General features: G+C 38.3%; 1 protein-coding gene across 1 annotated transcript in view; it reads left to right on the top strand.

Moving 5' to 3' along the window:
* The window catches only part of DDHD1 (DDHD domain containing 1), a 96,690-nt gene that overhangs the window by 16,026 nt on the left and 55,067 nt on the right, over positions 1-25,597 (top strand). The window contains exons 2-4 of the mRNA XM_042781984.1: positions 16,423-16,596; positions 17,192-17,212; positions 23,153-23,254. Of these exons, the coding sequence (XP_042637918.1) occupies positions 16,423-16,596; positions 17,192-17,212; positions 23,153-23,254 (297 nt within the window). The remainder of the gene's footprint in view (positions 1-16,422; positions 16,597-17,191; positions 17,213-23,152; positions 23,255-25,597) is intronic.

Below are 25,597 nucleotides of genomic sequence, written 5' to 3'. Positions count from 1 at the left end.
TAACTAGTTAAGTCAACTGCTGCTTGGTTTTAAAGGTACTCTGGTAGCGCTGTGGTTAAAGCATTCAGCGATTGGCACCCACCAGCCACGCCTGGGAGAAAGATGGGGCAGCTGCTTATGTAAACAATTACATCCTTGGGAACCCTGTGGGGCAGTTCTACTCTGTCCTATAGGGTCTCTGTGACTCAGAATCAACCCCATGTCACTGGGTTTGGGTTGCTGTTTGGTTTTGCAATACTTCAGGAAATATTTTTGGTTTAAAGTTTAAAGATTACCTCTGGGCAGTAGTTTCAAGAGTTCATCCAGCCTCCATGACTGCAGAAAGTCTGGAGTTCAGGAGAATTTTAACCTCTGTTCTGCATTGCCCCTTTGTCTGTCCTTTTACTTTAAACCTATGTGTGTCTTTTCCTATCTGTTGAGTCTTCCCATTTTAAAATCCATTCTAACAATATTTGTCTTTTAATTTATATTTTAAAACCATTTACATTTAATGTGACTAATGGTAAGTTTGAGTTTAAATTGACCATCTTTTTTGTTTGTTTCAATTGCATGTTTTTGTTTTCTTTTCTTTTGCAGTGTTCCCTCTCTTACCCTCCCACCTCTGGAAACCAACAAAGAAAGTTTCCTTCCATCTATAAACCTCTTCTTGACTTTTTACAGTAATGAACTAATACATTATTTGCCCTCTGTGACAAATATTTCATTGACTTATTTCACTCAGCATAATGTCCTCCAAGTTCATCCATGTTATGCAGTGTTTTGCAGATTCTACATTATTCTTTAACGTTGCATAGTATTCCATTGTGTGCATGTACCGTAGTTTAGTTATCTGTTCTTCTGTTGATGGGCACCTAGTTTCCATCTTTTTGCTATTGTGAATAATGCTGTAATGAACATGTTTGCATATATCTGTTCTTGTCCTGGTTCTCACTTCTTTAGGATATATACCTAGTAATGAGATTGCTGGATCACATAGTATTTCTAATTCCAACTTTTTAAGGAATCTCCATTACTGCTTTCCACAGTGGTTGTATCATTTTACAATCCCACCAGCAGTGTATGCGAGTCCCAATCTCTCCATGTCCTTGCTAGCATTTGTTATTTTCTGTCTTGTTGAACTTTGCTATTAGTGCTAGGGCCTAGTTGTTTTGATTTGCATCTCTGCAGTGGCTAATAATCATGCACATTTCTTCATGTGTTTGTTGGTCACCTGAATATCCTCTTTGGTGAAGTGTCTGTTCATGTTTTCTGCCCACTTTTAATTGGATTGTTTGTCTTTTTGTTTTTGAGGTGTTGGAGTTTTATATAAATTTTAGAAGTTCCTTGTCAGATATGTCATTGTTGAATATTTTTTTCCTAATGTGTAGGTTCTTGGGATGGTTTTCATTGCTATATTTTCAAGTTCACTGATCTTTTCTTTTGCAACGTCTAATCTACCAATTAAAATGTTTCAACAAACGGATGCAGTGCTGGAGGCACTCATTTATGCCAAGAAATTTAGAGAACAGCTACCTGCCCAACCAGCTGGAAAAGATCCATATTTGTGCCCATTCCGAAGAAAGGTGATCTGGTAGAATGCAGAAATTACTGAAACAATATCATGAATATCACATGTAAATAAAGTTTTGCTGAAGAGAATTCAAAAAGAATTGCAGCAGTACATAGAGAACTGCCAGAAATCCAAGCTGGATTGCTGATGTCATATGGCTCTTGGCTGAAAGCAGGAATACCAGAAAGAAGTTTACGTGTCTTTTATTGACTGTGCAAAGCCATTCAGTGGTGTGGATCATAACAAATTATGGGTAACATGGCAGAGAATGGGAGTTCCAAAACACGTAATTGCGTTTATGAAGAACCTGTACATAGACCAAGGGGCAGTTGTTCAAACAGAACAAGGGGATCTTGCATGGCTTAAAATCAAGAACGGTATGTGTCAGTGTTGTCCCCTTCACTTTACTTCCTCAATCTGTATGCTGAGTAAATAATCTGAGAAGCTGGACTATATGAAGGAGAGCACAGCATCAGGATTGGAGGAGGACTCAGTAACAGCCTGCCATCTGCAGACAACACAACCTTGTTTGCTGAAAGTGAAGATGACTTGAAGCACTTACTGTTGAAGATTAAAGACTGATTACATCTTTCACTATGGATTACATCTCAACATAAAATTAAAATCCTCACAACTGGACCAATATGCAACATCATGATAAGCATAGAAAAGACTGAAGTTAGCAAGAATTTCATTTTACTTGGATCCACAGTCAACACCCATGGAAGCAGCAATTAAGAAACAACTTGCATTGCGCGAATCTGCTGCAAAAAACCTCTTTAAAGTGTTAAAAAGCAGAAGACTGTGGTGCACCTGATGCACCTGACCGAAGCCATGGTATTTTCAGTAGCCTCATATGCATGTGAAAACTGGACAGCGAATAAGGAAGACCAAAGAAGAATTGATGTATTTGAGTTACGGTATTGGTGAAGAATTATGAAAATACCATGGACCGCCCGAAGAATGAACAAATCTGTCTTGGAAGAAGTACAGTCAGAAGCTCCTTGAAGTAAGGGTGGTGAGACTTTGTCTCATGTACTTGGCACATGTTACCAGGAGGAGCATCATGCTTGGTAAAGTAGAGGGTCAGTGAAAAAGAGGAAGATCTTCAATGAGTAGGATTGACACAGCATGCAACCATGGATTCAAACATGGTAACAATTGTGAGGATGGCACAGGACCAGTGTTTCCTTCCCTTGTACATAAGGTTGCTGTGAGTCAGAGCCAACACAAGAACAAAAATCTTTTGGGATCCCTGGTGGCAAAGTGGTTAAGTGCTTGCTGCTAACTGAAAGGTTAGTGGTTTGAACCCACAGATAGCTCCATGGGAGAAAGTTGTGGCAGTCTGCTTCCATAAAGACTACAGTCTTTGAAACCCAAAACAAACTCACTGCCATCGAGTTGGATCCGACTCATAGCAACCCCTCCTTGGGTTTGCAAGGCGATATCACTATATCACTACGGAAGTAGATTGCCTAATCTTCCTTCCAAAGAGTGGTTGAAACCCTATGGGGCAGTTCTATTCTATCCTATAAGGTCACTGTGAGTCAGAATTGACTCAATAGCAGTGGGTTTGGTTTTTGGTTAATTTCATCCAGTATGTTTTCATTTATGATACTGTATTTGTAAATCCAATTTATGTTCAGATTTTCCTCTGCCTTAAATTAATGAATATAATGTTTGTCTTAGCATCTTTCTCTGCTAATTTTACTATCTGTGTTGTTTCTGGGTCTATTTCTATTACTTGAGCTTTTCTCTTGGTTATGAGTTACATTATCTTGCTTCTTTGAATGCCTGGTAATGTTTTGGGGATGCCAGGCATTGGAAAATTTTGTTGTATGCTGTAGGATTCCTTTACTATTACTAGGATTTGTTCTAGTATATATACAGGTAAGTTACTTGAGATCAGTTTTCTAGCCTTTATTTTAAATTTTGCTAGGGCAGGTCCAGAACAGCCTTTATTTAGTCTGAGGCTGATGCATCTACAGCACTGCAGCCATAGTAATCCCCGGATGGCCCAGCCAGCTGCTGACTGAAAGACTGGCAATTCAAACCCACCCAGAGGCCTCAGGAGAACAGCCTGGCAGAATGGCTTCTGAAAGTTCACAGCCATGAAAACCCTATGGAACACAGTTCTTTTCAGCAGCACATGAGATTAGCATGAGTCTGGATCAACTTGCAGGCAACTCATTTGGTTTCGTTTGGTTTTAACTGAGGCAGTGCCTTTATGAGGGCATTACTTAATGCCCTGTGAGTTAGGTCTTTATACTGTGGCTGATTGGAACACAAACTGTTTGCAGCCTTATAGAAGTTCTGGAATTGTTCCACCTACTGCTTTTGGTGGTTCTTCCTCTGGCTTTGAGTAGTTTTCTCCCATATGCGTACAGTTCATTATTACTCAGTGAAAAGATCGAAGAAGCCCTTCTAGTATTCTCTAGTCATGTGTCTATACAGCCCATTAGGTATTTTGCCCTCCCTAAACTCTGAGCTCTGTTTCACAGTTTAGCAAGACTGCTAAGCTCAATTTGGGTTCTCCTTCCCTGCATTGTGGCCTAGAAGCTGTCTCAGGCACTAAGCTGGGACAGCCTTAGGAGTATCTAAGAAATCACTGTTCTCTGCTGCCTGTTTTACAATGTCTGGAATTTGTTTATTCCTATATTTTGTCTGAGTTTCTAGTTGTTTAAGGTAAATTCAGTTAAATCTAGCACCTATTACTGTATCATGGCTAGAAGTGAAAAATCTGCCCTAGTTTAACAAACCACCTTTGAACTTCCTTACCAAGCTTATATGGATCAAGTTCTTACTTAACACACAGTTGTTGTTAGGTGTGATCGAGTGGACTCCAACTTGTACTGACCACTGTGTAACAGAGTAGAACTGTCCTGTAAGGCAATTCTTACGTATAGTCTACATGGAAGCAGATCACCGGGTCTTTCTCCTGCAGAGCTGCTGGGTGGGTTCGAACCACCGGCCTTTGAGTTAACTGCTTTTATGACACAGTAGATTTGAAATGTCTTCTTGTGGTACCGTGAATTACTCGGTATGGCTCTTCTAGCCATGGTCTCTGTGAGTCCTACCAGATAACTGGGAGAACTATTTAAATATGAGGTGCTTGTGGTCCATTGAGTAGATTGGATAGCTTGCTAGCAATGTAAATAACCCCTTGTGGGAGTGGCACTATGCAAATAAGGTGATGAAACTCTAATGTGACAATTGGTCAGTTTTGCCATTTTTCTAGGCTTAAAATGAGCCATCCCAGAAGCAGAAAAGGGGGAAGCTTATGACCATGGAGAGAAGCAGCAGGAGTGGAGCATGTCCTTGGACTCGAGGTCCTTGCACAGAGAGATGGTGGGAACAGCAGCAGCAGAAGGGAGCAGCCAGCACACCATGAGACAGAGCGGCAGGTTTGCCACCACAGGGAGCGTGAGAACTGAGTGCCTTTGGCAGGAGGTTCGCTGGCAGAGTAGGGTACCTCTCTGGGCACTGACAGAGCTAAAAGTGCTTTGTAACACTTGCTTGAGCAGGGGCTGGGTGTGGCCAAGAGGCCAAAGGCCAAAAAAAGGTGTACCTGCAGGTATGGCCAAGGGAAGACCTTCCTGATCGAAGAATTGTATCCTGCACATTCTGAACTTGAGTTGTAACCTGTTGCTTCCCTAATAAACTCCATAATTTTTAATATTGTCTGTGAGTTCTGTGTGACCATTGCAACAAATTATTGAGCGCAGCACAGAAATAGAGAGTGCCAGAGCAGGAGGGGGTGGTGGTGCCAGACGGACAGTTAGTGTCAGAATTTGGTAGAAAGGTTGGAGGGTGGAGGTATGTCTGAATTTGACCCTGTAGGAATCAGCCTTGGGCTGATGGTGATTTTGTCTCCCCCTTGTGAAATTAAAGGAGCTCTGGTGGCGTAGTGCCTAAGGCATGTGACTGCTAACCAGAAGGTTGGCAATTCAAACCTACCAGCCACTCCACGGAAGGAAGACCGGGCAATCTACTTCCATAAAGATATACTGCCTCAGAAACCCAGAAGGGGGTTGCTGAGTCAGAATTGACTCCATAGCAGTGACTGGTGTTTCTTTGTTTAGTATTACGAAATTAGAGGAGGTCGTAGAATACCACCCTCATGTCCTTTCTGTACTTCTTTAGCTCTCATGTGGAAGTGACTGTCAGGCTTGTGCAGACATCAAAACTGTTTGCTGAAATAATACCTGTGACCTGTTTTACCAGTGCTGCATTTAATTTCTTATGCTCCCTGTTGTAGTGTTGTTGGTTGCCATTCAACCCTTGGTGTAACAGAATAAAATGTTGTCTGGTCTTCCACCATACCATCTTCATGATTTTTTATGTTTGAGCCATTGTTACAGTTAACAATAGCTATCAATCCATCTCATTGAGAGTTTCCCTTGTTTTCACTGACCCTCTAGTTTACCAAACATAACATCCTATTCTGTTGTTGTTGTTGTTAAGTGCCGTTGAGTCGTTTCCGACTCATAGCGACCCCATGCACAAGCAGAACGAAACACTGCCCGATCCCGCACCAGCCCCACAATCCCTGCTATACTTGATACTATCATCGCAGCCACCGTATCAATCTATCTCATTGAAGGCCTCCCCCTCTCCCCCTCTTTCGTCGACCCTCCACCCTACCAAGTATGACATCCTTCTCCAGGGAATGGTCCCTTCTTACAACATGACCAAAATAGGTGAGACGAAGTTTGGCCATTCTTGCTTCCAAGGAGCATTCTGGCTGCACTTCCTCCAGGACAGATCTGTTAGTTCTTTTAGCAGTCCATGGTGCTTTCAGCATTCTTCGCCAGCACCACAACTCAAAAGCATCAACTCTTCTTCGGTCTTCCTTATTCATTGTCCAGCTCTCACTTGCATACCAGGCGATTGGAAATATCATGGCTTGTGTCAGGCGCACCTTAATCCTCAATGAGATATCCTTGCTCCTCAGCACTTGAAACAGTTCCTTCGCAGTTGACTTTCCCAATGCTACACGTCGTCTAATGTCCTGACTGCTGCTTCCGTTGGCATCGATTGTAGAACCAAGTAATGTGAATTCCTTGACAACCTCAATCTTCTCTCCATTGATTGTGATGCTGCTCATTGGTCCAGTTGTGAGGATTTTTGTTTTCTTTATGTTGAGATGTAATCCATACTGCAGACTGTATTCTTCAACCTTCATCAGTAGGTGCCTTAAGTCATCCTCACTTTCAGCAAGCAAAGTTGTATCATCTGCATATCTCAGGTTGTTAATGATTCTTCCTCCAATCCTGATACCACGTTTTTCTTCATATAGTCCAGCTTCTCGGATTATTTGCTCAGCATATAGATTGAACATCCTATTCTAGGCATTGGTTTTTCTGGTGATGTGTCCAGAGTAAAAGACGGAGCTTTGCCATCCTTGTTTCTGAGGAGCACTCCAGTTTTATTTCTTCTAAGACTTATTTGTTCTTGTCCACGGTATATTCAGTATTCTCTATCAACACTATAATTTAAACGCATCTGTTTGTCTTCTGTCTTGTTTTTCCATTGTCCAGTTTTCATATGTATATGAGGTACCTGAAAAGACCATGGCTTGGGTTAGGCAAAAAAAGACTTGGTCATCAAAGTGACATCTCTAGACACAGAGAAGCTTTTACAACAGATTTTCCCAATGCAACATATCATTTGATTTCTTGACAGCTACATCCATGGGTGTTGATTATTAATCCAGATAGAATGTAATCCTTGACAACTTTAATATTATCTCTGTTTATCATGGTATTGCTAATTGGTCTACTTAAAAGAATTTTTGTTTTCCTTACATTCAGATATAATCCATCCTGAAAGTTGTAGTCTTTTACCTTCATCACTGTTTCAAGTTTTTTTTTTTTATTTTTGGCAAGCAAGGTTGTGTTATGCACATGTTGCAGGTTGTTAACGAATGTTATGGATTGAGTTGTTGTTGTTGTTATGTGCCGTTGAGTCGCATCTGACTCATAGGGACCCCTCCTTGGGTTTCCGAGGCAGTATCACTATGGAAGTAGATTGCCCAACCTTTCTTCCGAGGAGTGGCTGGTGGGTTTGAACCGCCAACCTTCTGGTTAGCAGTCAAGTGTCTTAGGCACTATGCTTCCAGAGCTCCCTGGTATTGAGTTATGTCCCCAAAAAATATGTGTTGGAGTCCTGAACCCTATACCTGTGGATTTAATCCTGTTTGGAAATAGGATTTTCTTTGTTGTGTTAACGAGGCCATATCAGGGTGGGATGTGGTCTAAACCTAATCACTCCTGAGCGATATAAGGAGCAGCATGGACACAGAGACAAGCAAGCTTAAACTAGGAGGACAGAAGCATGTGTGAGAATCAACAGGTAACCAAAGGATACAGCAGCTAGAAGCTATAACATGGATCTTCCCACAGAGAAAGAGTCGTCCCCTGCAGCCAGTGCCATTAGTTCTGACTTCTAGTCTCCTGACCTGTGAGAAAATAAATGTCTGTTCTTCAGAACCACCCACTTGTGGTGTTTCTACGACAGCAGCACTAGATAGCTAAGACAGTGAGTCTTCCTCCAATCCTAATGCTGCATTCTTCATGTAGTTCAGCTTCTCCCATTAGTTGTTCAGCGTACAGATTTAATAGATATGGTGAAAGGATACAGTCCTGCCACACACCTGTTCAGTTTTGAACCACACAGTAGCACCTTATTCAGTTCAAGCAACTACATCTTGATCCATGTACAAACTCCACATGAGCATAATTAAGTATTCTGGAATTCCACTTGTTCTTTATATAGTGATAACTTGTTTTGATCTACACAGTCAAGTACGTTCTCATAGTCAGTGAAACATAGGTAGATACACGTCTTTGTGCTGTGCTCTGCTTTCAGCCAAGATTCATCAGAAAATGTTTATCCCCTGTTCCACGTCCTCTTCTGAATCCAGCTTGAACTTCTGGAAGTTCCCTGTTGAGGTACAGCTGCACTTGTTTTTGAAGTATCTTTAGCAAAATTTTGCTAGCATGTGACATTAATTCCCACATTTTATTTGATCCCCTTCCTTTGGCATGGGCACGAATATGAGTCTTTTCCAGTCATTTGGCCAAATTTCTTGACATAGACAAGTAAGCACTTCCAGCGTTGCATGTGTTTGTTGAAGCATCTCGACTGGTATTTTTTTAATTTCCTAGAGACTTGATTTTCACCAGTGCAACTTGGACTTCTTCCTTCAGTACCAGTTCTTAATTATATGCTGCCTCCTAAAATGTCTTGGTGCAGTGGCTCTGTGTATTCTTACCATCTTCTTTTGATGCTTTTTTTGTCATTGAATTTTTTACATAGGATCTTTCACTGTTGCAACCAGAGGCTTGAATTTTCACTTCAGTTCTTTCAGCTTGATAAATGCTGATTGTATTCTTCCCATTTGGTTGCCTAATTCCAAGTCTTTGCACATTTTATTGTAATACTTTACCTGATTTTCTCCAGCCACCCTTTGTGAAGTCTTCTGTTCAGCAGTTTTACTTCATCATTTCTTCCATTCACTTTAGGTACTCTGCGTCAAAAGCAAATTTCAGAGTCTCTTCTGACATCCATTGTGGTTGTTTTTTCCTTTTCTGTCTTTCTAATGACCTTTTACTTCCTTCATGTATGATGTCTTTGATGCCATGCCACAACTGTTACGGTCTTTGGTCATTAATGTTCATTGTATCAAATCTATTCTTAAGATGCTCTCTAAATTCAGGCAGGATATATTGAAGGTTGTACTCTGGCTTGTGAACTTTTAATAATTTTCTTCAGCTTCAGTTTGAACTTGCACATGAATATAGTCTGATCCACAGTTGTCCCCTGGCTTTGTCATGACTGATGATTTTGAGCTTCTCCATTGCCTTTTTCCACAGATGTAGACTATCTCATTCCTGTGTAATCCATCTGGTGAGGTCCATATGTGTAGTCTTGTCAATTGTGTTATTGAAAAAAAGTTTTCTGACAAATAAGTTCTTGGTCTTGCAGAATTCTTTCATGCGACCTCCAGCATCATTTTTATCACCAAGGCCATCTACTCATCCTTCTTTGTTTCTAACTTCTGAATTCTACTCACCAGTAATTATCAATGCATCTTGATTACATGGTCGGGCAATTTCAGACTGTAGCACTCTGTAAAAATCTTCAGTTTCTTCATATTTGACATTTGTGACTGGTGGATAAATTTGAATAATGGGTGTGTTTTGACTGATCTTCCTTGTAGGTATATAGATGTTAACCAATCACTGACAGCATTGTATTTGAGGACAGATCTAGAAATGTTCGTTTTAACTGTGAATGCAATGCCATTCCTCTTCAGTTTGTCATTCCCAACATTGTAGACCACATGATTGTTGGATTAAAAATGGCCAGTTCCAGTCCATTTCTGCTAACTAATGCCTATGATATCAATCTTAAAGCATACCATTTTATTTTTGATGACTTCCAATTTTCTTTGATTCATGCTTTATACATTTCATGTTCCAATTACAAATGGATGTTTGTAACTGTTACTTTTTGTTTGAGTCATGCCACATCAGCAAATGAAGGTCCTGAAGGCTTTCCTCCATTGATGTCATTAAGGTTGACTCTTCTTTGGGGAGTCACCTTTTCCCAGTTGTGTTTTGAGTGCTCATCTAAGAGGCTTATCTTCCAGCTCTATATTGGACAGTGTTCCGCTGCTATCCATAAGATTTTGACAGGCTAATCTTTGGAAGTGGATTATCAGGCATTTCTTCCTAGTTTTTCTTACCCTGGAAGCTTCACTAAAACCTGTTCATATGAGTGACCCTGCGTATTTTTCAGGATCATGTTTTTGTTGTTAAAGCCTCAGACTTTTGGATCCTTAACCAGTAAAACAGACACTGTATACCATCTATGATCTCACAGCAGATATGAAGGTACCTAAAAGTATTAGATTTTTTTGTAACATGTAAGATTTCCTTGTCTGCTTTTACTGCCAGTTATTCTTCCTGAGTGATGAGTTTCTAATACATTCCTCAAATAAGCTTCTTGTGACTTTACCCACCCACTACCATCAAGTTAGTGCCTAAGGCACTTACTTGACTGCTGACCAAAAGGCTGGCGGTTCAAACCCACCAGCCACTCCTCGGAAGGAAGGTTGGGCAATCTACTTCCGTAGTGATACTGACTTGGAAACCCAAGGAGGTGGGGTCGCTATGAGTCGGGTCCGACTCGATGGCACATAACAAACAACAACCAACAACCACCATCAAGTTGGGGGCTCATAGCGACCTCTTCTTGGGTTTCCGAGGGGGTATCACTATGGAAGTAGATTGCCCAACCTTCCTTCCGAGGAGTGGTTGGTGGGTTTGAACCGCCAGCCTTCTGGTTGGCAGTCAAATGCCTTCAGCACTACGCCACCAGAGCTCTTAGTCTTAGTAATTTCTTAAATGTTTTCCTCACTTTTTTAATTTTTTTTTTTTTTTGGCATGTGTTCAAGCTTTTGCTTCTATGCTTATCAACATTCTGAATTTTGCCCACACAAATCTTTCTTCTTTGTCTCCTCTGTGTCACTCAGTCTTTTTGTTTTTTAAGACTTTAGTTTTCTTTTGATTTTGATCCAATGTAGAGCTTAAATTATAAAAGATGGTTATATTTATTTTATACGTAGTTGGTCTTCCTGGATGATAACCATTTGGCAGTTTCTACTTGTTTGCCATCTTCCTAGACATTATGTTTTTCTTTTGTAATTTAAAATTATTTCTTTATGTTTTTTCTATTCACAGGGTCACATTTTACTAGTTTCATTCAACAGATCTTTACCTGTTACGTACTAGGTAAGAGAAGGGAGTGATCAGCTCTACCTAAAGGGTACAGCAGTCTTTAAAGACATTTATGCTTGAGCTGGATCTGAGGCATCCTAGGCCGAAGGACTGGCATGTTTAAAGGCATCAAATCATAAAGGAAGGAAAGGTAGAAAAGGGTAGGAGGAGAATCAGGGCTTGCCATTTCATCCTAAATATTTAAATTTTATCCTGTAAGAAAAAAGTATAAGAAGGTATTAAATGGGGAAATAACTTGATCACATTTGCATTTCTAAAGTTTTACACTGACAACACTGTGGAAGATAAATGGAAAGCTGGAAAGCTGGAAAACTGAGACGGTAGCAGGGAAACTAGTTTTAGGGTGTTATTGCAGTATGCCAAGGAAGAGACATTGAGGGTCTAGTGGCGTTGTGGTTATCGGAGGGGTGGAAGAAAATGTTGAGGAAGTAGAATGTGAGCTATCGATTCAATATGAGTAAGAGGAAGGGTAGCCTACGTTATCTCTGATGTTTTTGACTTGTGTAGACTGTGAGAGAAGACCAGGTTTTCCTACCTAACCTCATTTCCCCTGGTTGGAAGGCAGAGGGAAGCCGAGTAGTCGTTCATTTTGATATATTGCATTTAAAGTACCTGTTGCACACCCAGATTAGTGGGCAGTTGGAGGGGTGTGTGTGTGTGTGTGTATAGTGTTGGAAGCTAAGTAGAGGACAGTGCTGGAGTTAAAGATGTAAAAATGCTCAGTAATTTAACCGGTAGTTTCTAGATTGGAGTATGCAGCCTTCATTACAGTGTATAATGAAATGTTTGCATTTATATTTATTTTCTGTTTCATCCTTTTAATTTGTATGTTTTGTAGTGTATAAAACATTTTAGAATAGTAATGTTGTTGTTGTTGTTGTTATGTGCCGTCAAGTCGGACCCGACTCATAGCGACCCCTCCTTGGGTTTCTGAGGCAGTATCACTACGGAAGTAGATCACCCAACCTTCCATCTGAGGAGTGGCTTGTGGGTACACATGTGTAATTTATAAAATAAGGTGTATACATGAAGATGTGCTTGAAATATTGTTACATTTGGTAGGTACTTGATCAAATTTAGAGAGTATTGATTTAGCCTGGTTGGAAACCAGTGGTCCCTTATTGGTGTTTTGCTTTACAGTAATAACCTGGAGACTTTTTTTTTTTTTTTAATCTTTCTGGATTCTATATTCAGATGCTCTGATTCATTAAGTTATGTAGTAAGGAATCTGAAAATAAATCTTTTAATTTAATTCCTTAAGTGTTCTGATAATGGCCAGATTAAAACTATGAAAAGCATGTAGACAAAGAAGATAAAATAGGTACGTTTAACTGATACTGTGCTGATTCTAAAAGTTCCAACTATGTATAATACATATTCTTTTGATTTTCATCATCTGATAGAATGGCTGCAGTCCATTTTGAATTGATGGTTGCCACTAAGCTATAGTTAATCTTTAATTAAAAATTCAGATGTCTGTTTTGATGTTGTAGACTTTTTTGGTGCAGGTGACATAGAACATTTATTTTATTTTTGTTGTTGTTGTTGAGAATAACCAAAAAACCCAACCCCACTGCTAATGAGTCAACTCTTAGTAAGCCCCAAGGAAAGAATAGAACTGCTCCATAGTTTCTAAGACTGTAATCTTTACAGAAGCAAACTACCACATCTTTCTCTCAGGAAGCGGCTGGTGGGTTCAAACTGCCGACTTTCGGTTAGGAGCCCAGTGTTTTAACCACAGCACCACCAGAGGTCCTCAACAGGACAAAGAGAACTCTATAAAGAATACAGAAGTAGCAGCTGTAGGTAGCAGCCACCACCCCGTGACAGAGCACCCAGGGACGAGCCCATTCTTTCTAAGGGCTAAGGTGTGGTGACAGTGGTTCTCAGAGGTGTTGTGCCACTAGGAGCTGCTGGTATGATGGGGGAGGTCTTCCACAGGAAGGTGCCTAGCCTCAGAACACCCTGCAGGCTGCCTTAGAAGGGTGCCTGAAAGCTAGTCCAAGGGAAGCAGGAAGGCTGCATTCTATTATGAAACTGCCTGGGGAGAAGGGATGGGGGGGTACCCATGGGTAAATTTCATGGCTGTTAGCAGCTCTGTACGTACCTAACAGGAGCAGCCTGCAAGAGCCCATTGTTGTTGTTATGTGCCGCCGAGTGGGACCCGACTCATGGTGACTCCTCCTTGGGTTTCAGAGGAGTGGCTGGTGGGTTTGAACTGCCAGCCTTCTAGTTAGCCCATTAAGGTGACTGAATTCCTTGAGACCAGGAAGAGAAACGCTTTCTTTTCCTGGTGTCCTTCCAGTGCCCTCTACTGGCAAAGCCTAGTATTAGGCCAACTGGCAAGGAAGACTAATGCAAAAGAAAAAAAAAACGCAACCACTGCTGTGGAGTCCTGGAGTCAGATCCAACTCACAGCGACCCCTCCTTGGGTTTCTGAGGCAGTATCATTGCGGAAGTAGATCACCCAACCTTCCTTCCGAGGAATAGCTGGTGGGTTTGAACCTTAAGCTCCATTTTTGTAGAACATGCAAGGAAGGGTAGATTTGGAGCTGAGAGGCAATAAATTGATAAGTTACATAGACTCCCTTGACCATATTTTTAAGTCAAATTGCTGTATTTTTGGTTTGGTATAGAAGGTTGTGTTTGTTTTGTTTTTAATGGCTATATGCATTAGGGGAGCTCTGATGGCGTAGTGCCTAAGGTATTTGACTGCTTACCAGAAGGTTGGCGGTTCAAACCCATAGCCACTTCTTGGAAGGAAGATTGGGCAATCTACTTCCGTAGTGATACCCCCTCAGAAACCCAAGGAGTGGTCGCTACAAGTTGGATCCGACTCAACAGCAGTGAGTTTGTTTTTTTTTTTATATGCATTAGAAATAACTCTGACTCCTAACTCATTATTTTTTACAGTATAAGTCACATTTAAATTCTTATGCATTTATCTATCACTGTTTTTAATTTCTCTTTTTTACATTCAGGCACTCTTCAAGATTTTCAGTCTAATGGATAGCATGCAAACAACAATTCTGTTGAAAGTCAGGTAGAACTTAATGATAAACCAAAACCAACCCAAACCCACTGCCATTGAGTTGATTCTGACTCATTGCAACTCCCATTGGGTTTCCAAGGCAGTAAATCTTTACAGAAATAGATTACCCCATCTTCCTTCCACGGAGCTGCTGGTGAGCTTGAACTGCCTACCTTCTGGTTAGCAGTCATATGCCTTAGGCACTGTATCACCAGAGCTCCTGCTTAGTGTTAGACATGAAGAGGTTTTGTCATCATCTTCTCATAGTAAAGAATTTGTACAAGTTACACTAGTATAAATGATTGGCACTATAGTGACTATTTCGTATATTATTTATACAAATAATAAGAGTAGGAAATAGTAGAAAATGAGATAGATATTTTGGTAAGGAGACAGATGGATATATTAGTAATGTAGCATAATAAATAAAATGTGTTGAATGTCATGGGCATTGATACCATGCAAAAAGCATAATCCCCATAGAAGAAGGTACTTTTATGTATGTTAAAGAAAGCACTTGAGCAAAGAGCTATTTTCAAAGGTTTTGATGTAGCAATTACTTTTGCAAAGTTCCTTTCCTTTTAAACTAACAGGAGAGTGAGTCAAAGGAGCGGCCCGCCAGGTGGTGTTAGAGGCTTGTGCTCAGAACTCGGTCAGTCCGTGCTGCCCCAGTAGCATCTGTAGCTCCCACAGCAAAGCCCCTCACCGAACACACTGAAATCCCAAGGTTTTGTCTGGGTTGTTAGGAGATTAAAAACCCAATGCAAACACCAAATTTTATGGACAAAGTTAACATGAACCCCACAGTTGAACATGAAGGTGTAAACTTTTGTTGAGCATACTCTGTTTACTAAGGAGAATGTTACATACTTTAGAAAGTTGTCTGTGTTTTAAAGGTTGGTATGTGGAAATAAATAACAAATCCACTTTTTCCTGACAGCACCTATGAGGATAAAACAGATCCCCACTTTACACTTCACTGTTCGATTCTAATACCAGCTACCCTGGCAGCACTTCTTCCTCTGACCCTGTTCACCCAGGGCTAAGTCAGAGTTCACAGGCTAAAGGACACAGTAGGTTTAAGATTTAAGATGCCAGCCACAAGTTTAGTTCACATAATACCCTCACTTCTGACCTGCTGGTAACATAGTCAAGGTTTTCCCATTCCCTGTTCAGAGTATAAGCCACAGCTCAGAGGTCCCCCCAAGCTTCCTCAATTTTGACTTGATGGCTACAAAATTAGGGGTTCTCTCTACTCTTTCAGAATCCCAGCTATAAGCTCAGGGGTTCCCAGCCATCGCTCACTTCTGACCCACTAGTTCTCACTACTGCCGCAGGTTCGATAATTTGCTAAAATGACTTACAGAAAGCACTTTATTTGTGATTACAGCTTTATTATAAAGGGTGCGAAGCAAGATCAGCATGAAGAAGAGATATATGTAGGGCAAGATCTGGGAGGTTTCCCAAAGCAGAGCTTCCGTGTTCCAGAAAGAGATGTGCTGTCCTCCTATGTGCATTGATGTCTTTCACCAACCAGGAATCCCTTGCAGCTTCAGTGCCCAGAGCTTTTATTGAGATGGGGGCAGAGGGGAGTCCTCAGTATATAATACAGACTCCAGCTCCTCTCCCCTGCGATTGGTTGATATCGTTAGGTGATCAGTATTTTCTAGTGCATTGGAACTATCACCAGAACCTTGCATGAGACTTGGCTTAACCCCTTAACCTACTAATTTTAGATACTGAGGGCCTCAGTTTTATAGATAGCTGCTCATTTACCTTTTTAATGCCAAAGTAATTGTTGTGGGTTTTATTATTATTATTTATTTAATACAAGTAAAATTATATGGTATATAAAAAAATTATATACTCTGGCTTAAATTCTGGATTTTGAAATTTTAAATGAGTCTGTTGGGTCTTGGAAGTCTGTTTTTTTGTTTGTTTTTGTTTTTTGCCATAACGGTAGCAAAATATAAAATTATAATAACCATGTGTCTTTGAATCCTAAAATGTGTAATCCTGTGATTTCTTTTTTTCAGAGGCTGATAAAATACCAGTAATGCGTGGACAGTGGTTTATTGATGGTACTTGGCAACCTCTAGAAGAAGAAGAAAGTAATTTAATTGAGCAAGAACATCTCAGTTGTTTTAGGGGTCAACAGATGCAGGAAAATTTTGATATTGAAGTGTCAAAACCCATAGATGGAAAAGAGGGTAAGACCCATTAATGTATTCTTTAAATCAAGTAATTTGATAAAGTTTAGTTTCTAGATTTGATATAGTAATTAGGAGGGTTAGAATTTATACAGCTGATTTTTTATAATTTGATTATTATTTTAGAATTAGAGTTATAAACTGCGAATTTCTGAACTAATATTTCTCAATTTTTGTTTTATTTAATATATATATGATCAGTATCTTCTATAGATGTATAAATTATTATAGTATAGTCACAGACTAGTCCTTTTTAGTAGTTTCTATAGTTATCAAAGAACATTGAACTTATCAAAAAGTCCCTGGCCATTATATTAGAGCAGCAGTTAACAGTATGTTAGTGATGGTTGTTTTCTTGAAACTTAAAAGAAAAACTTTCAGTTACCTTTGTATAATTGAAACCATATTGATAACCATATCAATATCTAATTAGAAACAATCTATTCCTTACGTTTCTTTATTCAGCATTTGAATATGTTTGCAATAGTTAAAAATATATTTATAATAGCCACGATGGCCGTATTTTCTGAATCTTGTGTAAAATTCAAACTGTGTGGTAAAGTTAAAAACACTTCTGTTGTTCCATTTACTGCAGGCAGTGGGATCAACTATTCTGGTGAGTATAACAGTGCAGATAGTTTAGAATGTGTAGATTTCTCTAAAAATATTTTCTGAAAGTGTTTCTTCATCCATGTTTGCCTTTATTTGGGAGGTTTCTGAATTTAGGGAATTAAAATACAGATTAAGTTAATTTTTCTTCTCACAAAGTATCTCTAAAACAAAAACTCAACACTGATCAAGTAGTTCAGAGTTCAGCTTGAAAAAAATGAATTATGTAGTTGAAAGTAATTGCTTATACAGTAAAACCTGCAGAAGCCAAACCAAAAAAACTCACACTGCCGTCGAGTCGGGTCCGACTCAATAGTGCCTCCTCCTCGGGTTTCTGAGGCAGTATCACTACGGAAGTAGGTTGTCCAGCCTTCCTTTGGCTGGTGGGTTTGAACTGTCAGCCTTCTGGTTAGCAGTCAAATGTCTTAGGCACTACACCGCCAGAGCTCCTAAAAATCTTTACAGAAGTAGATTGCTCAGTCTTCCTTCCATGGAGTAACTGGTGGGTTTGAACCGCCAACCTTCTGGTTAGCAGTCAAATGCCTTAGGCACTGTGCCACCAGAACTCCATCTTTTGTTAGTGACTGAAATATTTTGTAACTTCTCATCACCACTATCAGAATAATCTCAAAAGATTTTTTTTATCATATATTAATTTCATTGCTGTTTGAGAAGATTGAGCTTTGAATTTTTTTCCCTTTCTAAAAGTCTTCTTCCTCAAAAATGGCAATTCACCTTAACAAACCCAGTTTAGCCACCTCAATTCCTTACTGTTAACTATGAAAAAAATCCAGGAGCTTGAAGAAGAAAAAAGATGGATGTTAAAAATATAAGTAGATTGTTTCCCTTCTTCACACTGTCTTCAAAGCACTTTTTTTTCCACTTGCCAATTCATCCTGTGGAGGTCAGTCATCAGCTGTTTGATTTCTAGATCTCAACTATTGGAATCTTGTTTTTATTATAAAAACAAGAGTAGAATTTCGTGTGTCCTTTTCATTTCTTCTCCCTACCTAAATGTTAGCTATAGCAGAATACTTAAAATTTCTTCAAAGTGCAATCATTTTATGACCCAGTCATTCAGATAAACCTGATAGAAGATCATAGTTTATTGGTGTGCATGGATCATTTCAATACATCTTTCTCTATGTTTGTGTCAGTTCTAGAGTATCAATCTAGGGTACTTTAGTAATTACATTTTTTCTTAATTTAAGGATGGTAAAGTTTTAATTAGTAGTAACAGAAAATTGTCAAATTATTAAAGCACCTTTGCATTGTATGCTTTCAAAATGGTGATTCATTGAGGCTCATTAGAAGGAAAAAAAAATGTAAGTACTATAACATATAGTTAAAGCATCAATGTTTTGTTATTAATAAACCAAAACAAACGCAACTGGCACAAGTGGGATCCGACTCATAGCGACCCCTCCTTGAGTTTCCAAGGCGATATCACTACGGAAGTAGATCGCCCAACCTTCCTTCCGAGGAGTAGCTGGGGGGTTTGAACCGCCAGCCTCCTGGTTAGCAGTCAGATGCCTGAGGCACTATGCTACCAGAGCTCCCATAAAGAATATAATTTTAATTCACTATATGCTGTTTTAAATTTACATGCATTTGTTATGCAATATTATTTTAAACATGTTAGGGTGTGACATTTGACTTTGAAGATATATGGGAAATTTTGCAGTACATTTGAAAATGATAACTGGCCTTTGTTGTTGGTGGTGTTGTTATGTGCCATCGAGTCGGACCCGACTCATAGCGACCCCGCCTTGGGTTTCCAAGGCAGTATCACTATGGAAGTAGATTGCCCAGCCTTTCTTCCAAGGAGTGGCTGGTGGGTTTGAACCACCAGCCTTCTGGTTAGCAGTCAAGTGCCTTAAACACAGTGCTACCACAGCTCCTGTAACTGGCCTTAGGAGAGAATATTTGCTATCTAATAAGTCACTATTACCAAGAAAACACCTTAAGAGTAAATCTCCAGGCCTGTGGCTCAGGACCATGATCTCAGGGACATCAAGCTTAATTGGCACAACGTAGTACACATAATCATTGTTCTATCTCCTGCTTTTTGGGTCGTAAAAGCTTACAGGCAGCCATCTAAGATGCAGCTGTTCGTCTTTTCTCATCTAGAGCAAAGAAGAATGAAGAAAATCTAAGACATATAGAAACAATTAGTCGAGGGACTAATGAACCACAGGAACCTCAGCCTACACAACTCTGAGACCAGAACTAGATGGTGCCCAGCTACCAATGACAACCACTAGGAAAGGGACCAAAATTAGAGATCCTGGATAGAATGGGAGGAAAACTGTAGAACAAAATTCAAAAATACACAACAGAAAGCTGTTGTTGTTGTTGTTATTATGTGCCGTTAAGTCGGACCCAATTCATTAGCAACCCCTCCTTGGGTTTCCGAGGCAGTATCACTACGGAGGTAGATTGTCCCATCTTCCTTCCGAGGAATGACTGGTGGGTTTGAACCGCCAGCCTTCTGGGTTAGCAGTCAAGTGCCTTAGGCACTACGCTACCAGAGCTCCCAGAGAGAAAGCTTGTTGTTGTTGTTGTTGTTATTGCTGTTATTGTTGTTGTTGCTGTCGAGTCGGCCCCGACTCATAGCAACCCCTCCTTGGGTTTCCGAGACAGTATCACTACGGAAGTAGGATTGCCCAACCTTCCTTCCGAGGAGTGGCTGGTGGGTTTGAACTGCCAGCCTTCTGGTTAGCAGTCAAGTGCTTTTAGCCACTATGCTACCAGAGCTCCTACAGACAGAAATGTGTAAGTAAGAAGGACACAGGGAAGAGGTAACCACAGGTTAGGAGGTAGAAGGAGAGCTGTTCCATTGTGGGGATTGTAATTGGTGCCGTGAAACAAAATGTGTATCAACTGTTGAGTATAAAATGAGTCTGCTTTGTAAACTTGGCACCCAAATCCCAACAAAATTTGTTTTAAAAAAGCAAACACCTCAAACTTAGCACATATATAGAGATGGAAGTTAATCTTTTGATTATTTTTCCTATTATCTCCAAGCTTCTGAAATGTCACATTTCATTAGTTTGAGGGGAAAACATACCTTTTCCATCTAAACTTTTTCACATATATATGTTAAAGCCTTGACTCTTAATATTATTAGGAGATTTTTAATGTTTCCATGTGCAAAGAGTGTTGTGCTAGGCAACTTTGAGAAAGAAATAGACAGGAATGGAAGAACACAGGAACAAAAAACAGATGGGACAAAGAAAAAAGAAATGGAAAAATGATGGACCTAAATTCAACCATATCAATAATTATAGTAAGAGTAACTGAAGTAGACACTCCAAGTAAATGACAGGGATTGACAGATTTGTTAAGAGCGTAAGACCTAACTGTATGCTGTCTATAAGCATCACATTATAAATATAAAATCACAGAGAGGTTGAAAGTAAAAGAATGAAATTTTCAGTGTTCAAACTAATTTGGGTGATATGACAACTCAAGTGTTAATTGATATATAAGGATTTACATTTAAGAATTTGACCTATAAAGTGTATATTCCTAGCACAGTTGCTGGATAAGGGTATCCTAAACTGAATGTAGCATTTCAAAATGTTTCTTTGGAGACCAAGAAGATGCCCATTGTCTAGCTTTTAGTGATTATTTAATTTTTATAAATTTACTCAACTAGTTTCTCTGAGATCCAAGAAAGATTTCCAGGAATTTTCTTTTGTTTGGAGTTGCAGGTTTGAGATACGTACACCTGCTTCCGCAGATGGTTGATGTTACCTAGGTTGCCAGCCAGTTTTCATAAAGGGAAAAGTTACTCAATTTTTCTATTTTAATTATTTGTCCATTAACAATGATGCCCTTTTTTCTGGATACTCTGCCAGTTTCAGAATTATGTATTGAAGAAAATTTCTTTAAAAGGTGAACTAGTAAGGAAATTTATTGGCATTGCTAATCTTAGTACTTTAAATCTTTTTTATTGCTGTGTAAGACTAAAATATTAATAAATGTTAGCATTTAATAAGCATTTCAGTTATATTTTGAACTTATGTGTACTTTTGCTATTACTATATAAGAATTTCTAAATAAAACTTAAAAAAGAAAGATAATACTTTCTGGTACTTAAACTTCCTTTAACAGTGTTGCCTGTTTGCATTAATAGTAGCACTCGTTTTCTGCTGTAGTCGTGATAGTGCCCTGATTCTGTGGTTTGGATCGAGAATGCCTCAAATTGGAGTTCTCTAACTATGCTACAGGATTGGTAGCAGGTAGAGCAAATAACTTTCAAATGAAGATAAGAATTAAATACCCATAGAGGACAAAGAACCATGCCTATTTAATTTTGTGAAAATGTTTAGGTAAACATACTTTTTCGTTTTTAGTATGTTAGGGTATTTGTCTTTTTTTAATCCTTAAATTATACTATCCCTTTAGAAAGGAAAACTTCATTTTTGTACCTTGACTAGCTTTCTGAAAGTGTATGCATAATTTTAAAATGTGGTCAAATTGTCCATATGTTTCCCATTAATACTTTTCTTAGTAAATATGGAACCTCAGTCCATGTTCGTTTTACTACTAGATTTACAAAATCGAGTTTTTGTTTCTTGGAGTAGTAAAATCTCAACTCTGTGCCAGTCTGATCTACTTTGTTATGTTGGCAGCTTTTTGCTAATGCATTTTGTGTTTAAAAATGTTTCCTAATTTAAATCATACACCTACTCCTCAGTAACTGACCTGAAGGCACATGAAAGAAGAAACATTTTCAGTGAAACCTATTCACTTCAGTTGTTATTTTCTACCTTTCTGTGGCATTGAAATATAATCCTGATGTAAAAACTCAGCTTTTAGTCAGTCTGTAGTCTTTTATAGTTGTCTGATTACATATAGGTATAGTTATTTTAAAATGCCTTGTAAGCATTTTCAATTCCCTTTATTACACAAATCTTTGCATATAATTCATCTGTATATACAAAAGATTTGTTATATCTCCAGTACTATACAATAGGAATTAAACTCTTTTCATATTTGAGTAGTATTTAACCTTTGAATGTCACATTCATATGGAAAGGGAGTGAGGATGAAAATCAAATATATTAGAACATAAATTTGAACTCAATCGTAAAGCTTCTGTAGTTCATTAGGAAATTGATTTGTAAGCATCAATTTCAAGTGAATTTTTAAATAATTCCTTACTTAAAATTTTAATGAAATTTATTGATGTATAACTAGCAAAATTTGGCAGGCAATATGTTGACTTTAACGTTATCTACTGATTTGCCAAATATCAAGTCCATGCCTGGCTTTGTGTTGTCTGTTTCATGCTTAAAGATGTCACAGCATACATTTTTTACTAATGACATTTTTCAAATTATCATTAATCTGCAGTTAACAGTAGAGCTTCCAAGTTTGTTTTTTAGTTGAAATTTCATTTTTAAAAGTCTTTTAACAGCTTAAATTGGGTTGTTAAAAGAATGCTTTATTTCTGTGGCAAAGTATCCAACAGAATGTATACTGTGGTATCATCTCAAGAAAGCTGTATTAGATGTTTAAAATATTCTTTATTGTGTTCATGTTTGGTACATCAGACGTTGACTATTCTGTAGTCACAAATTTGGTGAGAGTAAATAACATTATTGTAAAGATATGGTTTATCAATCTCTTAAGTGCTAAAAACTGCCATTTTTTTCTGTCTGCAAAGACATTAAATGTGATAATTACATAATTATTTTAACTGATAAATTTAAATATAATTTGCCTGTTTTTCTTTCAGTAAAAGAAGAGCATATATTTGATAAACATTACAAATGTTTTGCTTACTGGTTTTTAATTAAACATTATATAAATAATGCATTTAGAATAATGTTTGTCAAATACAACTCATTTTTTAAAGTTAATACTGCAACAAAAAAGGCAAAACGGCAAACTCATTTAAAATTTACTTTGAAGCTCAGTGTTTTTGCTCTCTTAGTTGTCTACCACCTCCCTCCCTTCTCCCTCCCTTCTCTGTTCAAATGGAGAGGATATAAGGAGAGTACAGATGCGACAGGTCTTAAAAGAAAGCGTTCCCAAGGTACAGTAATTGTAGTTTTAGTTCTCCATGTAGTTATAGTTCTAGTTTATAGCATTCAGTTATTTTTCTATAAAATATATTTGAAAACTGTTGAAAGTCATAGAAATTACTAGTTTAAAAATACATACATATATCCATTATGTAATTCTGCCTATTAGTAAAACTTAGCTATAACTGTATATAAATATTTGTGAATTTTGTATGTAGTCCAATGAAGACTGTTCACCAGTGTTAAGATGTTGTACCTTAAACAGTATAGATTGTAGTGAATAATTTTAAGGAGGAACAAAATTTTATTGTCTGCTCTCTAAATATCATGGTCTTACAGTTTTCAGTGAACTAATTGCAGTTTTTTAAAAAAAAAAAAATTCACTGCCATCAGTGACTCACAGCAACCCCTCCTTGGGTTTCCGAGGCAGTATCACTAAGGAAGTAGTCTTCCTTCTGAGGAGTGGCTGGTGGGTTTAAACTGCCAGGCCTTCTGGTTAGCAGTCAGATGCCTTAGGCACTATGCCACCAGAGCTCCTAATTAATTAATTGCAGTTAAGCAACTATTAAACATATGTTGCTCAGAACTATTTTAACCGAAATGTGGTTTAGAAACATTGGTTTAAAATAAAAACAGTATCTTGGATCAGACATGGAATTAGGGAAGTAAAATAATTTCAAACTCTTGCAAAAGATTTAAAAATGTATGAAAAGTTTCATTTTTGAAAAGCTGAGTTTGTACATTGTTTTTTCTTTAGAACCTAAGATATTATTGTTTGTTATGTTAATTGCTTCTTGGTCTTATGTTCATTGTTATTAGTGTGCCCTGGCAGGTAAGTAAAGTATGAATTTATTTTCATAAATTTTTGAAATTGCATTTGTAATACAGCGAAGAAATAGTACATTTTCCCACATATGGTTTACCTGTGTGTGTATTTTAGTAGAGAGTAAATTTTGGTTAAAATATCTGTACAGGCTTAGATCTTGATTCAAGCCGTAGCTTGAGGTTATTTTCAACCCATTTTTTAATCTCTAGAGGAAAATTTATTCTCTTCATATCAGAAATGTTAGACTGTGGTCAATGGCATCACTAGGGTTGTTGTCAACCAGTGTGGTAACTCATGATGTCACCCCCCATGGACCTCCTCTGATACCAGACCATATAGAATCCTTAGTAATGTTTATTATCAATTTTAGTCATAGAATAGTATGTGATAAATATGGCTGTACGTTGCTTAAATATAGCATGTTTTAGATTATGTGAATACTAACAACAAAATTATTTTGTAAAATCTTTCTATATTGAGTTACAACATTATAAGTTACAACATTATTGGTAACTAAGCAGAAGCCTTTTTTAAATTTTCTCCTCCTTTTCCTTTAATTACTACTTCATTCTCAAAAAAATTATTGGTAAATACATATTATAGCTAAAACCAGAAAATTTGACAAAATCGGTGACTGCAGAAACACTAGCAACAACAAAAACAACAGCCTGTGCTTATAGTGCGTACATAGCAAACCACGTGATTCCAGGGCCATTGTTCTTGGGCAATAATGACAGCTCTGACTGAAGCACATTAGAAGTTCAAAACGTAAATTAGCATAGAGTTTTAGCCTTTTAAGTATATTGGTACATATAGGCTATAAAAAAATATTTTTTTTTATAACTACAGGGATATTTTTACTAAAAAATAAATTTCTGCTGAAACACCGCACAAAAGTTTTATAGACTGTCATTTTGGTGTGGCCCACTATGACAGTGTCACCCAGTGAAGTCCGCGCCCCTGACTGTGGTGTAGTTCTGCCAGTAACTAGCTTTGTGAGAAGTCATTTAATCGTTCTGTATCTCTGTATCTTTATAATATAGGGGGGGAGTAATATTCAGCTTAAGAGAGTGTTAAGAAAGTAAATCAGGTATAGTGATTTGAAGGTGCCTGGTTTTCTGAAGATGGGTCTGTGAATTTTTCTTACCTGTATGCCAAGTTATAGAGAAAAAATGAAAAGTGTTCTGAATATATGAACAATCAAGTTATGAACTGGTAGATGACAGTTTGCTCAATTCATTACTTCCACAAATAATATTGTGGAATCCTGTGCTATTTGCTAGCCACTGTGCTAGGGTAGTGTTTTGGTGCTAGGGACAGAAAAACAATTAAGACACAGTCCTTGCCTGTAAAATGGTACAACCATTGTGGAAAGCAATATGGCGATTACTTCAAAAGTTGGAACTAGAAATAGCATTTGACCCAGCTATTCCATTACTAGGTGTATATCCTAAAGAAGTGAGAGCCATGACAAGAACAGATATATGCACACCCATGTTCATCGCAGCACTATTTACAATAGCCAAAA

This window comes from Orycteropus afer, unplaced genomic scaffold, assembly GCF_000298275.1.
Source record: "Orycteropus afer afer isolate SDZICR_OR568_19922 unplaced genomic scaffold, OryAfe1.0 scaffold00214, whole genome shotgun sequence".
Classification (NCBI taxonomy): domain Eukaryota; kingdom Metazoa; phylum Chordata; class Mammalia; order Tubulidentata; family Orycteropodidae; genus Orycteropus; species Orycteropus afer.
This window is presented reverse-complemented; position numbering and strand designations above follow the sequence as displayed.